Source organism: Phycomyces blakesleeanus (genome assembly GCF_001638985.1).
Source record: "Phycomyces blakesleeanus NRRL 1555(-) unplaced genomic scaffold PHYBLscaffold_28, whole genome shotgun sequence".
NCBI classification, from domain to species: domain Eukaryota; kingdom Fungi; phylum Mucoromycota; class Mucoromycetes; order Mucorales; family Phycomycetaceae; genus Phycomyces; species Phycomyces blakesleeanus.
Window position 1 is genome coordinate 381,014 of NW_017265161.1, and position 14,379 is coordinate 395,392.

General features: G+C 34.3%; 4 protein-coding genes across 4 annotated transcripts; 2 read left to right on the forward strand and 2 right to left on the reverse strand.

Annotated features, from left to right (window-relative positions):
• Positions 1-2,201: 2,201 nt before the first annotated feature.
• PHYBLDRAFT_136751 (hypothetical protein) lies at positions 2,202-4,878 on the forward strand. Its single transcript, XM_018429811.1, has 8 exons — positions 2,202-2,545; positions 2,716-2,893; positions 3,020-3,170; positions 3,234-3,331; positions 3,495-3,702; positions 3,868-4,003; positions 4,202-4,393; positions 4,456-4,878. The coding sequence occupies exons 1-8, from the start codon at positions 2,347-2,349 to the stop codon at positions 4,728-4,730; spliced, it is 1,437 nt and encodes a 478-aa protein (XP_018285733.1). The 5' UTR covers positions 2,202-2,346; the 3' UTR covers positions 4,731-4,878.
• Positions 4,879-5,006: 128 nt separating this feature from the next.
• Positions 5,007-5,585, reverse strand: PHYBLDRAFT_183479 (hypothetical protein). Its single transcript, XM_018438773.1, has 2 exons — positions 5,387-5,585; positions 5,007-5,321 (listed from the first exon to the last, which is right to left on the reverse strand). Exons 1-2 carry the CDS (start codon positions 5,504-5,506, stop codon positions 5,250-5,252), a joined length of 192 nt encoding a protein of 63 aa, XP_018285734.1. The 5' UTR covers positions 5,507-5,585; the 3' UTR covers positions 5,007-5,249.
• Positions 5,586-7,634: 2,049 nt separating this feature from the next.
• Positions 7,635-8,565, reverse strand: PHYBLDRAFT_151217 (hypothetical protein; the record flags this gene model as incomplete). The annotated part of the gene is made up of 3 exons (XM_018432628.1): positions 7,635-7,752; positions 7,979-8,090; positions 8,247-8,565. The coding sequence occupies 3 exons, from the start codon at positions 8,563-8,565 to the stop codon at positions 7,635-7,637; spliced, it is 549 nt and encodes a 182-aa protein (XP_018285735.1).
• A 1,985-nt stretch (positions 8,566-10,550) lies between these two features.
• PHYBLDRAFT_183480 (glycosyltransferase family 20 protein) lies at positions 10,551-13,661 on the forward strand (the record flags this gene model as incomplete). The annotated part of the gene is made up of 8 exons (XM_018438774.1): positions 10,551-10,941; positions 11,010-11,150; positions 11,237-11,362; positions 11,430-11,482; positions 11,586-11,834; positions 11,995-12,399; positions 12,481-12,660; positions 12,730-13,661. The coding sequence occupies 8 exons, from the start codon at positions 10,551-10,553 to the stop codon at positions 13,492-13,494; spliced, it is 2,310 nt and encodes a 769-aa protein (XP_018285736.1). The 3' UTR covers positions 13,495-13,661.
• Positions 13,662-14,379: the final 718 nt, after the last annotated feature.

Below are 14,379 nucleotides of genomic sequence, written 5' to 3' on the forward strand. Positions count from 1 at the left end.
ATTTGATAGATCAAAAGATTTATACTTGTTGTGCTCTAGCCCTAAAGTCTTTTTTTTTATTTTTTTATTTTTTACCTTTATTCCTATATCATCCCTTCATGGCTCTTTCGCACGTATCACATTTTGGTCGGTGAAAGATAGTGTGAAGAGTCAGTCAATACGGAACGATCTGATATGTCTTCGCCCACCATCTTTCATATTAAATAATACAAAACTCTCCAAAACATCATATAATAAATCCAAATCCAAATCGAAAACCAAAACCCACGCTATCCTCTTGTTGCACAGCAATAGAGGCTCATCAGCTCTTTTGAGCACAGATCTGCCTAAAAACAAACAAACACAGAAAATGTAAAAGAGATTGCTCATCCTAAAAGTGCTATAATCAACAAAAGAAATGTTTTAGCTTGGTTGAAGATAATAATTTGTTATTCAATTTGATTAAGAGTGCCAGCAAGTCTCGAGCGCGTTTCAACTCATGCTTGGCTTTGATCTTTCTTTAGAACTACTTGAATTTGTGCTCAAAAGAAACCCACCTCTGTTTTAAGAGTTCATCAAACTTAATAAATTTTGCGATCTGGTGTAGCCAAAGCGAAATGAAAAAGAAAAAGAAAAACTTTACCCCTCAGACCTGTGCAACACTTGAAAAAGGGCGGTTTACACTCAAGCTGCTTGCCCGCATAAAGATCCACTTGATATGCGACAGGTAAGAACTAAAGAAAAGAAAAAGGCAATAGGCTAGTTTAGCTTGCAAGAAATTTGCGGGCAACAAGATAACGGGCATTGACAGAAACATCTCGCACTCGAGTTTTGCAGATATGATGCCTGCCAAACAAGTTTTATTGAAAGAAGTTGATTTAGGGGGTTTGAAAAGCTTATATTAAACGAATTCAAACTGTGCGCTATAGAACGCTCACTGTCAAGCATCTTTGAAAAAATTAACTTTATGGTATGTCTTTGAAATGCTACATGTCTGTTTAATGAATGGTGTTGATCTGATTAAATACACCATTAAAAGTAGTACTCAAGGCTTAGGTTGGACAATAAAATTTGCATTGCTGAGCTTTTGTTCAAGGAGTGGTGAAAAACGTCATTTTTTTTTTAAAAAGACAACTATTGTCTATATGAGAATTTTTTTTTAAAAAAAAAAGAAATACCATATCTCTGCTTGTTTCATTCATTTTGTTCTCCTGAACTAAGCAGATTAATGCCAAGGAAATTGTGTGGTTTGAACAGTGTGATACTAAATGATAAAATAACGATCATGATATTAATGCTAATATTTAAGAGTATTTGACTTTGTTAAAAATATTACAAGATTTGAAGATTTTGAAACGGCTATATATGCATATACTTGAAATCAAAGAATAGAAAAAAAAAACAAAACAAGAACCAAATATTGAACCAAGGAGTCTGTTTCAATTTATTGACTATTATTAAATCAATTGGTTTGATCAATAAATATTACTCTTACAAGATATATAAATGTATAATCTTATTATGGGCAGGATAAAAGATACATATGTTTATAGGGTTATGTAATGCATATATTTCTAATAACCAAGCATACCCACGACGCTATTTTTCTATTTCTTCTTTGTGGTTACACTTTGATGCACAGTCCACTAATTCTTTTAAATGGAAAAACATTCTTCCAGTAAAATAAACCACTTCTTTATTTTCCATCATTAATCGAAACTCCTACCTTTAATCCATTTATAAGATGATACAATAGAACAAAAAAATCAAGAAAGTAAAGTAATAAAAAGGATAATCCTAGATTTTGGGAGTAGTATCTTTAAGAACATGTATATGTATATGTATATGTATATGTATATGTGTAAATGTACATGTACGTCTATATGTATGCTTCTTTTATTCACTCACACACTCATTCATTCATTCATTCACTTATTCATTAATTTACTTGTTTATTTATTTATATTGGTAACTTGGCAACAAACAGAAGACATCAAGTTACACACTATTATCTTGTTATACTCGATAGCGAAAGAACTTCATGTGATTGATGCCATGTCTGTCCCTGGATTCAATGGCCGTTTCACGTGACAGACAACTCTGGAAACAACGAAACACTTCTTGACATTCATCTCAATCACAATTCTGGTTATTAGTCTTCTTTCTCTTTTTTTTCTTCTTCTCTCCCTTTCTTTCTTTCTTTCTTTCTTATTCTTTCTTTTCCTTCTTTCTCTTTTTACCTTGTTGATTTTGAATCACCTAATTGTCTTTAATTTCTAAATTTTTTATTTTAATTTTTTTAATTTTTTTAATTTTATAATTTTATAATTTTATAATATTGTAATTTATTCTCTAACTTGAATCAGAATGTCAACCTTGCCAATTCTCGAATACGATTTAATCATTGTTGGAGCAGGCATCATCGGATGTGCTGCTGCAAGAGCCTTTGGAAGAGATGGCCGCCAGGTACTTCTTTTGGAGCGCGATTTGACTGAACCTGATCGTATTGTTGGAGAATTACTTCAACCCGGAGGAGTGAATGCACTTCATAATCTTGATTTACAAGGTAAAAAAAGAAAAAAAGAAAACCTAAATTTAATTTAATTTTTAATATATACTTTGGTGATGTGGGAGGCGCAAAAAGAAAATAAAATAAAGAAACTTGTAAAGTGTTTTCAGTATTAATAATAATTTCTTATCCATTTTATATATATATAAAATCATTATTATTAAAAGATTGTATCGAGGGAATTGATGGTATTCCATGCCATGGTTACGGTGTGTTCTACCAGAACAAGTTGGTCGAGATTCCGTACCCTGTCAACAAATTTACTGGCGAAAAGGCAGTTGGAAAGTCGTTTCACCATGGTAGATTTATTACAAAATTGAGAAATGCCGCAAAACAAACACCAAAGTAAAAAAAAAAAAGATAATGATAGAAAGAGTTGGATATATATATATATATATTTAAAGAAAATTATGGATATGATACGATTCTATTGACTGATTTATGTATATTTCTTCTGTCTTGTTTAAATAGTGTTACGGTTAGAGAGTTGACTGTGGTTGAGATGCTGAAAGACAAGTATAACCATAAAGAAGACGGCCAGGAAGATAAAGGCGACAACGAGGAAAGAGAAGAGAGAATAATCGGTGTAAAGGCCCAATCAAAGGACGGACAAGTATTACAGGTAAAATATATAGATAGATAAAATTCATTATTAATAAATGAATATTCTTGTGATAATCAACAGTTTCATGCTCCTCTGACTATTGTGGCCGACGGCTTGTTTTCAAAATTCCGTAAACAAGTAACCGTCAAAACTCCAGACGTAAAGTCCAATTTTGTTGGGTAAATATTAAACCTTTAAATATATGTACAAAGAGAGAGAGAGAGAGAGAGAGAGAAAAAGATAAGCATAGAAACCAAGATCAAGATCAAGAAAAATGCTTTGACTAAATACGTGTCGTCTATTTTATTATTATTATTATTATTATTATTATTATGTGTATAGATTTGAATTAAAGGATCTTGTTCTTCCTTTACCAGAACACGGCCATGTTATTCTGGCTCATCCGTCACCAGTATTGATGTACCAGATCTCTGAACATGATACCCGTGTATTGGTCGATATTCCCGGTCAATTACCATCTGCGTCTACTGGCCAACTCAAAAAATACCTTCAAGAAACAGTTGCACCAGAAATACCCGAGTCTATCAGGGTAAGTTACAATAGAATATAGAGCTTTTAATACTGGTAATAATTATAAAATTGTTAATACATACATACATATATACACACACGCATATATATATATATATACACACCCATAAATAAAAATAAAAATAAAAATAAAAATAAAATTATATTTATTCAAAAACAAAAGGGTAAATTTTTGGAATCACTTGAAACTGAACGCCTTCGGTCAATGCCCAATGGATTCCTTCCTCCCTCAATTAACAACACCAAAGGAATGGTTTTACTGGGAGATGCTATGAACATGCGCCATCCTTTGACTGGTGGTGCGTATATGATATATTTAAAATATATAAATATATTTGGTTAATTAGTCAAGACCAAATGAATGAATGAATGAATGAATGAATATGAAAGAAAAACACTCATTCTCATCCTTTTATATATATATATATATATATATATTATTATTATTATTTGTCACACTAATATGTTTATTTGATTTGATTTGATCTTTTGTAAAGGTGGTATGACTGTGGCATTGAACGATATTGTGCTTCTTAGCGACCTGCTGTCCGTAGAGAATTTGCCGTCATTTACTGATAGTGAGCTGGTGACAAAGACTATGAAATCATTCCACTGGAAACGAAAGAGTTACTGTACCGCCATCAATGTACTGGCGATGGCATTGTATAGACTATTCGCTGCTGGTGAAGGTAAAATTTAAATATAATTTACAAACCCTAATTTTATCTCAAATATTTTGTATATTATTTAGATGCTGACTTGGCTGTATTACAAAGAGGGTGTTTCCGCTATTTCCAATTGGGTGGAGAGTGTGTCAATGGGCCGGTGGGTTTGCTTTCAGGCCTTATCCAGCGACCATCTGTACTTGTGTATCACTTTTTTGTAGTCGCATTCTATTCAATCTACTGCGAATTCCAGCGCGCCGGGTGGGCAAATGCACACTATAGTTTTATTAGAATATTCACTGTACTTTATACCGCATGTGTAACTATATTGCCCTACCTCTTCAGTGAGACAAAGTATTAGTATCCAAGACCATGTATTTTTTTCTTTCTTTCTTTCTTTCCTTTCTAATTCCTAATTTCTTTCAATTCATCTTATTCTACTTCTTTTTACTTTACTTTATCACCCAATTAAAAGATAAATAAATAAATAAACTATACATTTTATCAGTACATTTGTCTAGCTCAATACAAACTTCTTTTTTTTTTGATCTATAGAGATTTACAAAAAAAACTATATACATACAATAATCTTAGACTGGAATGTTAATGCATATGCATAAAATATATAACTGGTATTATGATTGCAAACACAAATGTAATTTATTAAACAAGGTCTGAAAATAAGATAAAGACATTAAAGCACTGAATAGGTGGCGGGGAGAAAGACGTGGGCTTACAGGAGATAAAGAAAGAGGGGAAGGGAAGGGAGGGGATACTGCTGCTGCTACTGCTACTGCTTAGAACAAAAATTAACATTTGCGAGTGAACAAAGTTATGAATAACATAACCTTCTTGACTATCTGGAGACTAAGAAAGCGACCTAGTTTCTCTGATTAACAGTGTTCTTCTGTGAGTTATCACTGGCGAATCCACCCTTGAAGAGGTTGTTTCCCTATAACATATAGACATTAGTTCTTGCTTTTGTGGGCCTTGGATAGATGTAAGCTGTGATCTTACCAATCCACTGACGCGACCCTCATTTCCGATTCCAATGGCATCCTGGGAAGAACGACGAGGAGCAGCAAAGGCAACGGCAGAGAAGAATGTAACGATGACGAGGACAGCAGAGAACTTCATGATGAATTTGTTGTTTGTTGTTTGTTGTTGATGATGATGATGATAATAATAATGATAATGAAGATGCTTATAATAAATAAGTAAAAGAAAGGATTGGTTGTGTAATTGAGGACCTCGACAATTGACTAACCCACCCCCTTTATATATAAGATTCAAAAAAAAATTAGAGTCTAAGAATACATTAATCTAATGGCTTGGCTAATGTACAGTAAAGTCAATTATTTACCGTTTAAACACATTTACCCCAAAGTATTTTTTTTTCTACTACAGATGACACTGATCTTTTTTTTTTTTTTCAGTTGAACACCCCACCCCCTCTTGTAGTCTATTTTTGGTCTATATCACGGCACATTCTACATATTTGCCGACTTAAGCCCCCTTTTCTCTTTCTTTCTTCTTTGATCTATCAAAGGCATAATTGTATCCTTATTTAGAAATATCTTTATCTGCATATTATAAACAGCCAAATAATCAAGTAAAGCGAGCAAGATTTAGAAAAGAAGACGGTATTCAATTGTTGATAGGAACAGATCTTTGTGCCTGGTCAATTATATGAGTACAGAATAAATTCGGATCAATTGTAAGAGTATTTGGGCTATTGTCTATCAAGAAGTCTTCTTCTTCTTCTTGTATGGCATTGAGGTGTAAGAGTAGATTGTGTTTGTGCATATATGCATGCGTGAATGTGTAAATTAGTGCGTAAGTGTGCGTATAAGCGCAAGTGGAAATGTAAGTAGTGATGTAGATGTGAAAAAAAAACAAAAAAAGCAATAACGTGTCCCTGTCAGTCTTGGTAATTCAATCATACTAATCGTCATTGTACACATATATTAGCACTATTATTGTTCGAAATGATGCCTTGAATTTGGCCGGGTTTATAGTTTCTCTGCTAAAATTATAAAAAACTAAATGCCATACATACATTAAGATTGAATCAAATAAGAAAAAAAAACAAAAGCAAATTCTGATGAGAATGTCTATCTATTATTTATCAATATTTGTGCCGTTTGCTGTTTGCTGTTTAACCAATCCCAATCCTCAAAAGTCAAAGGCATTCAGTATTCTGTTTATTTCATAATATATATGTATATGTATGTCTGTAAAGATTTACAAAATTTACAAAAATATAAATAATATAAAATTGCCACCCATCTGAACCCCCCCCTTGTTTTCTTATATATTTATAACAGATGGAACTAAAATGCATATATATATATATATTTGTGTATGTACATATTCTATTCCAATGAACCTACAAACCAATATTGATACTTCTTTTTTTGTTTTCGTTTTAATTGTTTTATAATTGTAATGTTTCTTAACCTTCAATATGATTTTGGCTTTTGAATTATCTTTTAAGCAAAAGATAAAAAAAAAAGAATGTAAAGGAGAACGAGGAAGAAGAAGATAAAGAAGAAGGGGAGGCAGAGAAGGGGGGAGGAAGGGGTGCCATCTTTAAGAGGAATGGCGTCAGATGCAAGTGTCAAAAAGGGCTCTATAATGACAGTACACTTACACTTTGTTAGTAATCAAGATTTTGAATCTTAGAGATTACAATTCGACCAAGGTTTATGTAGCCCTCTAATTGTATATTACAAACGAACTTGTGCTCACTTTTGGTATATTCTATTATAGGGCATTCCCAAATAGGTGGGTAAGAAGAGCAAGAATTCTATGTTTTTAATTTATAGTGAGATTGAGATTGGGTGTGGAAGAACGAGCGTGAGGGTTGATGTACGTTGGTGCATATTGTGGGCACATTGGAGCAAAGGTATGTGCATACAAGCTTTTGTTTGTGTTTTATAAAAGAGTGAAAGCTCTAATTATCATCAGCAGTATTGAATTCAATTGGTTCTGTAGTAAACCATACTTGGGTCTAGATTCAGGTGGAAGGACAATTGAAGTTTTTGCTTTGGATCAATAGAATACTTTTAATATATATATATTTATTGTTCAAATAATGACTCGATCTTGACCTTTTTAACTAGAAGAACAATAGCATGTCCATGTTACTACTATAATTACTAATCGAATTATAATCAGTATAGGATATATTGTTTTTAGTTGTTTCAACTGTTTCAATTATATTAAAACAAAAGCAACAGACTAAAATGAATATCTATTTATCTTATAGACATAGATCCAATTCCTGATTGAGCATCTCAATGACAAGGTCTAAATCATCCATACAGTGGGCATGCATATAGCTTATATCACTTGGTATATTTCTTCGAAGAATATTTGGTCTACAATAATATAAAGTAAAAATACAAAATAAAAACGAGCCGTAACTGAAAGAAAGCACTATAGATCTATAGGTCTATTTATCTGTCTGATTGCTTATCATGCACTGTTACGTTTGAACCTCATCTTCATTCCTTTTCTTTCTATTTATTTATTTATTTATTTATTTTGGATATTCTCTTATCGTTCTTGACATTAGCACACCTTAAATAACCCACACTCTCTTACCGTTCATTAAAGCGATTTTGGTAAAATTGAAAATCACACAGATTACGAACAATCTTGTGTTCCAGCCCTTTACGTTGAGAGGCAATCTTGAGAAAGGCTAATGTGTTTTGAGCTATAATGATGATGGGAATTTGATATATTACTTGGTTAGATTTAAAGTATTCACGATACGTAAAGGCAAATCATAAACTATATTTAAATCAATTCATCTCTTTTGTTTTATTTTATTTTATTTTATTTTCTTTTCTTTTCTTTTCTTGTCCCTTACATCTTATCCAAAGATCGCCAAGCTTTTCTGGATCGGTTTCGGTCAAATTTTTATCGAATTTTGTACGTGTCCATTGCCAGATTTGCTTTCTTTGTCGGTTAGTCCCAACCACGGCTTTTGATCCTGCCCTCAAAAACGTGCGATAGAGTTTTCGGCTCTCGGCACCAGACAGCTTTGTGTTTGGCGGTTGGGATACCCAAAGAGACAAATTGTTATCTTGACCAGCAGACGACGAAACCAGGCGTCTTGGACAAGTAACTCTAAGAACTGGTGATAGTCTGTTTTGGCTGGGAGGCACCAAAAACCACAAACGATTCATTGGGTGTATAGACTTGATCAATTGCAGCATCTTATAAATCGATCTTTGATGTGATCAAGTACATTATTGTGAAGCATTTCCATTTTTTATTCTTAATTTATATATATATATTTATATATATTTATATTGGCTTTAAAAATAAATAAATAAATAAATAAATTAATTTTTTTTTTAAAAAAAAGAAATGCCACACAAATGAGTGGCTACCTGCACCAAGTGACTGACTGACTGGGTGGGAAGGATATGCTATTTCTGATTTGCAACCAAAATATATATAATTCAAAATCAATAATCAAGAAGCATAGATATAGATATACACATGGATTTAGTTTAGATTTGTTAATAGAATTGAAACACTTGTAGTTGAGATTGATTTTTCTGTCTTTCTGAACACAGCTATCAATTAAAAATTGAAACAAAATGTATTCATAGTAAAAAAAAAAAAGAGAGAGAGGGCGCAATTTACATTGCTAATATTATAAAATATCATTAATGTAGTATGTAGGAAGATTTTGAATAAAAATCAAAATACATTCTTTGTTAGATTTCAAATAATAGGATTACTTCTTTTCTTTTGTTCGTTATGTGTTTTGTTTATAAATAAGAAATTAGAGTCAATTAATTGAAATTAAGGTCCTAGGATGACAAGCATTTTGTAGGCCAACAGGAACCAAGTAATTGGGTTCATTAGATCTTTTCTTTCTTCTACCAAAACCTTCCCTTGTTTCAAAAATTGCCCTTTATCAAAATGATTCTTTTTTTTTTTCTTTTGGCGTAAAAAGTCGAACAAGAAAAAAAAAGAAATAAATAAATAAATGGGAAGCAATTAATGATAGATTTGAGTTTCACAAATGATGGGTAATAAATACTTTGGATACCTGTTGGGCACCAAAGAAAGACGTTTGTTCTCTTTCTTTGAACACAAAAACTGTCACTGTCACAGAGAGCAAACGTCACTACCAACAAGCCACTCTGATACGCAATACGCAATACAAAAAAGAAAAGTCGTAAGTGATGGTTTTTATTTTGTTCTTTATTTTATTTTATTTTATTTTATTTTATTTTATCTCACCCTTTAACAAATATCTCTAATCAATCTACGTATTCATGTAACGGGTAAGTCTATTGATTTGGGCCTAAAAATGTATACATATATAGTAATAATTACATGCTTTAAAGAGAGAGAGAGAAAATGAATGAATGAATGAATTTTAATAATAATAATGAAAAAAAAGGCCTGACTCTCTTATTCTACATTTTTTTTTTTAGCTATTTAGCTTGATAGTATAATCAATTAGAGTATTAGTAATAATGAAAGAAAAATAAAATAAAAAAGAGATGAAAAAGGAGTGGACGACGTTTTACACATTAAGAGGAGTGCGTGGTTCCTGTGGATGGCTTGGCTTGCCTGCTGTGAAAAAAAAAAAGAAGCTTGGATGAATGAATATGAATGATTTTGCGGATATCGGGTGTACACGGGTTGAATACATTTGGGATAATAGTTTTTTAATGATTTTCATGTATACATATAAATTATATTTATATATATATATATATTCGGTTCCCCGGCCAAAGATATTTGCTCAAAGATGCTCTTGTCTTGCCAGCCGAGGGGTAGTTTATACACGGAACCAAGATCAAACATAAAACGGCCTCTATATAGACCCAATGCCTGACAGACTGCGGCTTAGGGACAGATACGGGATCGACATCTTTCTTTCTTTCTTTTCTATACATTATATTACATATTACGTTACGCTTTATTACGCTTTGTTACGTTTTGTTACGTCTTGCTATGTTTAATAAATAAAATTATAATGAAATTAAAACCACGTTTTCTCTCTCTCTCTCATTTTTTTTTTACGTTTTTATATTATTATTATTTTGGAAAAAGGGAAGGGGTTGGAGGAGATATCTGAGTTTTGCATGTTTTCCTTTTTCCTCTTTGTCTTCTGCGTCTTAGTTTTTAGTTCTCTGTCTTTGTCATGAACCCAAGTCAATTCCTGCAGCTTCTGCCCATTGACTCTCAGTCGCCACAAAAACGCATTATTCATGTCTGCCACCAACTACCGTTTGAAATCACTTACCAAGGGTCTGAAGAGAAATGGTCATTCTTGCCCAGAAGAGGCCATTCGGCAATGCACGCCGGGATTAGGTCATTGAATGGCGACCAGTGGAGAACCTTGGTTATTGGTGGGGCAGGCAAGATACACATTTCTCCAGAAGCTGGTCTCAAAGACACAGTGTCACCACCATGGCTGTGTGGCCAAGAAAAAGACCGACTTGTCAACCAACTCCTAGAAGACCACAATTGTATCCCACTACTGTTAGACAGCGAATCAGCCGCCGGGCATTATGACGGTTACTGCAAGACAAGTAAGTCATGGTTTAATTTGGTTAATTAAGCACAAAACACACATTAAAAAATATGCCTGTACATAAAGTGCTATGGCCTCTATTTAATTACATAATCTGGAACGATGCTACCGATGGTCGTCTGGAACGTCAACAATGGGATGCATACTGTAAAGTGAATCAGGCATATGCAGACATGCTTGTAGAACAATACACAGAAGGAGACACGAGTAAGTTGTGCAAATATGCAAGTGTGTGTGTGTACTACTTTGAAAAGGAAATGGAAAAGTGAAAGATAAATCTTCTTATTCTTTAGTATGGGTTCATGACTACCATCTCTTGTTGGTACCTATGATGATTCGAAACAAGCTACCAAACGCAAGGATTGGCTTATTTGTCCACGCATCATTCCCCAGTTCAGAGATTTTTCGATGCCTTCCAAGTAAGACACCATTTAGCAAGACAATATATTCTCATCTTCTTATTTTTTTTTGTTTGGTCAATTTTAGAGAGACAAGAAATCCTCAAAGGTATGATGGGTGCCAATCTTGTCGGATTCCAGGTAAAGTATATATATATATATATATAGAGCGCTTAATAATAATGAGAGTAATCTTTGTAACTGTATTTGGGTGGCACTACCTTTTCGTTGTTGTTGTCATTAGACCTATGCAAATGCCCGTCATTTCATTTCAACCTGCACCCGCGTACTTGGCTATGAATCCACCCCGGATGGTGTTGATTGCGACGGCCACTTTTGTTATGTCGGTACCTTCCCAATTGGTATTGACGCTGAATCAATCGATGCCCAGAGGTCCTCCCCGGGTGTGCTTCCGAAGATCAAGGCCATTGCAGAAATGTATACCGGAAAGAAAATTCTGGTAGGAAGAGACAAGCTGGATCTGGTCAAAGAAGTGCTTCAAAAATTAGCTGCGTTTGAAAAATTCTTGACAAATTATCCAGAATGGAGAAACAAGGCAAGATAATAAGAAATATGGGTTATGTAACAGTGGTAGTGATAAGAATACAAGAAAATCCATATTCTTCTGTCCTTTACTCACACTCACTATTTAGGTTGTCCTGATTCAAGTGACAGATTCTACAACGGCAGAGTCGGCTAAACTTGAACACAAGGTTTCAGAGGCTGCAGCACATATTAACGGCACATTTGGCTCACTTGAGTTTACACCAGTCCACCATTATCACCACCACATCCAACCCGATGAGTACTATGCCCTCTTATCTATAGCAGACGCCGCAGTCCTAACGGCCGTTCGAGATGGCATGAACACCACGAGTTTGGAGTATGTGATGTGTCAAGAGGAGAATCACGGTCCTTTGATCCTCTCAGAGCTGGCAGGTACTGCAGGATCCATGGGATCTGCTTTACTCGTCAATCCATGGGACTATGCGGGCGTTGCAAAGGCTATCAACGATGCTCTTGTTATGTCTGAAGAAGAAAAAGCAACTAGACACATGGTAAACTTATCATTATATATATTGAGAATAACGATAATGACCAAAGTATACTAACCTTTTATCTTTTATTTCATACTATAGCAACTCCTGCGTCAAGTCAAGTCTAATACGGCTTCATTTTGGGCCCACTCTTTTGTCAAGAGTTTGAATTACACAATGGCCCTGTCGGATATGAATAATTACACGCCTCTTCTCAACAACGAATCTTTACTTGCTAGTTACAAGAAAGCCAACAAGCGTCTTTTGTGCTTTGATTACGATGTAAGAAAAACACACACATATATACCTTATTTTACTTTAACTTTTTATATATATATTTTTAAAAAAAAGGGAACCATAACACCTATTTGCAAAACTCCTGGTGCAGCTGTGCCACCTCCAGACATGCTTCGAGCTCTTGAAACCCTCTGCAATGATGCAAAGAATGAGGTTTGGATTATATCCGGAAGAGATGAAGCCGGACTGGACAACTGGCTTGGACATCTTCCTGGCCTTGGCTTGAGCGCCGAGCACGGAAGTTTTATAAAGTACCCTCACACATCCAAGTGGATCAACCTGGCCGAGCACTGTGACATGAACTGGAAACACGATGTTCTCGAGATCTTTACTTACTATACCGAACGAACCACCGGAAGTTTCATTGAACACAAACGGTGCGCAATCACCTGGCATTATCGCCTGGCCGATCCGGATTATGGAGCCTTCCAGGCAAAAGAGTGCCAGAACCATCTCGAGGGAGCCATTCTTTCCAAGATGCCTGTGGAAATCCTGGTGGGTAAGAAAAACCTAGAGGTCCGTCCGATATCAGTCAACAAGGGAGAAGTAGTAAACCGGTTGCTGGTCCAGCAACAGCAGGAGGACGGCGGGTTTGATTTCTGTCTGAGCTGTGGTGACGACCGGACAGACGAAGATATGTTCAAGACAATGAGTAAAGCCGAGTCTATCCCAAGCCAAGATGTGTTCTCGATCAAGGTCGGAATAGAAGGAAAAAAGACACGGGCAAGGTGGTACCTGCCAACAGTAAAAGCAGTGATTCAAACGATGCAGGCCATGGCAAGCGTTTCTGCTTCTGCTTCTGTTAATGAAAGCTTATAATTATGCATATGTATATATAGAAGATAATTGTCGTGTACATTTTAGAAATTATTTTTGTTAATATTATTATTATTATTATTATTCATAGAGTGTTTAAAGTATGATTTGCTATTATTTGATTTTGACGTATAATAGTTCAAAAATTCCGGCTATTTTGTCTGTTGATTTATTCTTTATTTTGAACCAAAAATATTTCACTCTTTTGCAGGTTTTCTGTCATATTTTTTTTTCTTAAAAAAAGTGCTATAGCTATTTTCCAATATCCCTATTGGAATCACCATTTTTTCAATCAACCAATAACTAAATATCTAATTCTGTTATCCACAATAGCATAGACAGGTTTGGTCTTTCAAAAACAAAAGGCTTGTTTGCCTATGACCATAATCTAAACTGTCCTTATTATAGCCCAAAGTTCTTTAGAGAAAATACCAGTCATGAAAAAAAAAAGGTATTATGCAACCTTTTTCTACGTTTATTTAGAATCCCATAAAGCCAATCTGGTAAGGGAAATCATTAAACTGATGAGTGAATTGGCTCCAACCCACTCCTATCCATGATATAACTAGTGAAACTGAACTTGGATTTAGCTCTATTGATTCATTACTATGCAGTCTTTCGGAGAACCATGATAAGTGCATGCATCATAGATAAACCAATGAAACGACCATTAAAGTAAGAAAGAACGAAAAGTTTGTTAGCACCTAAACGACCAGCCGTTTGAATCTTCAGTCTCTGTAATGTCTATATCTATATATATATATATATAATATCTTGGAGTTGCTAACAGTTGGGGTATACATATTTCTTGGGTTTGGACATGTCGAAATCCTAACTGATAAGCAAGATGGACAAACTTGATGATGGATGGTCCGATTTTGTTGCTTG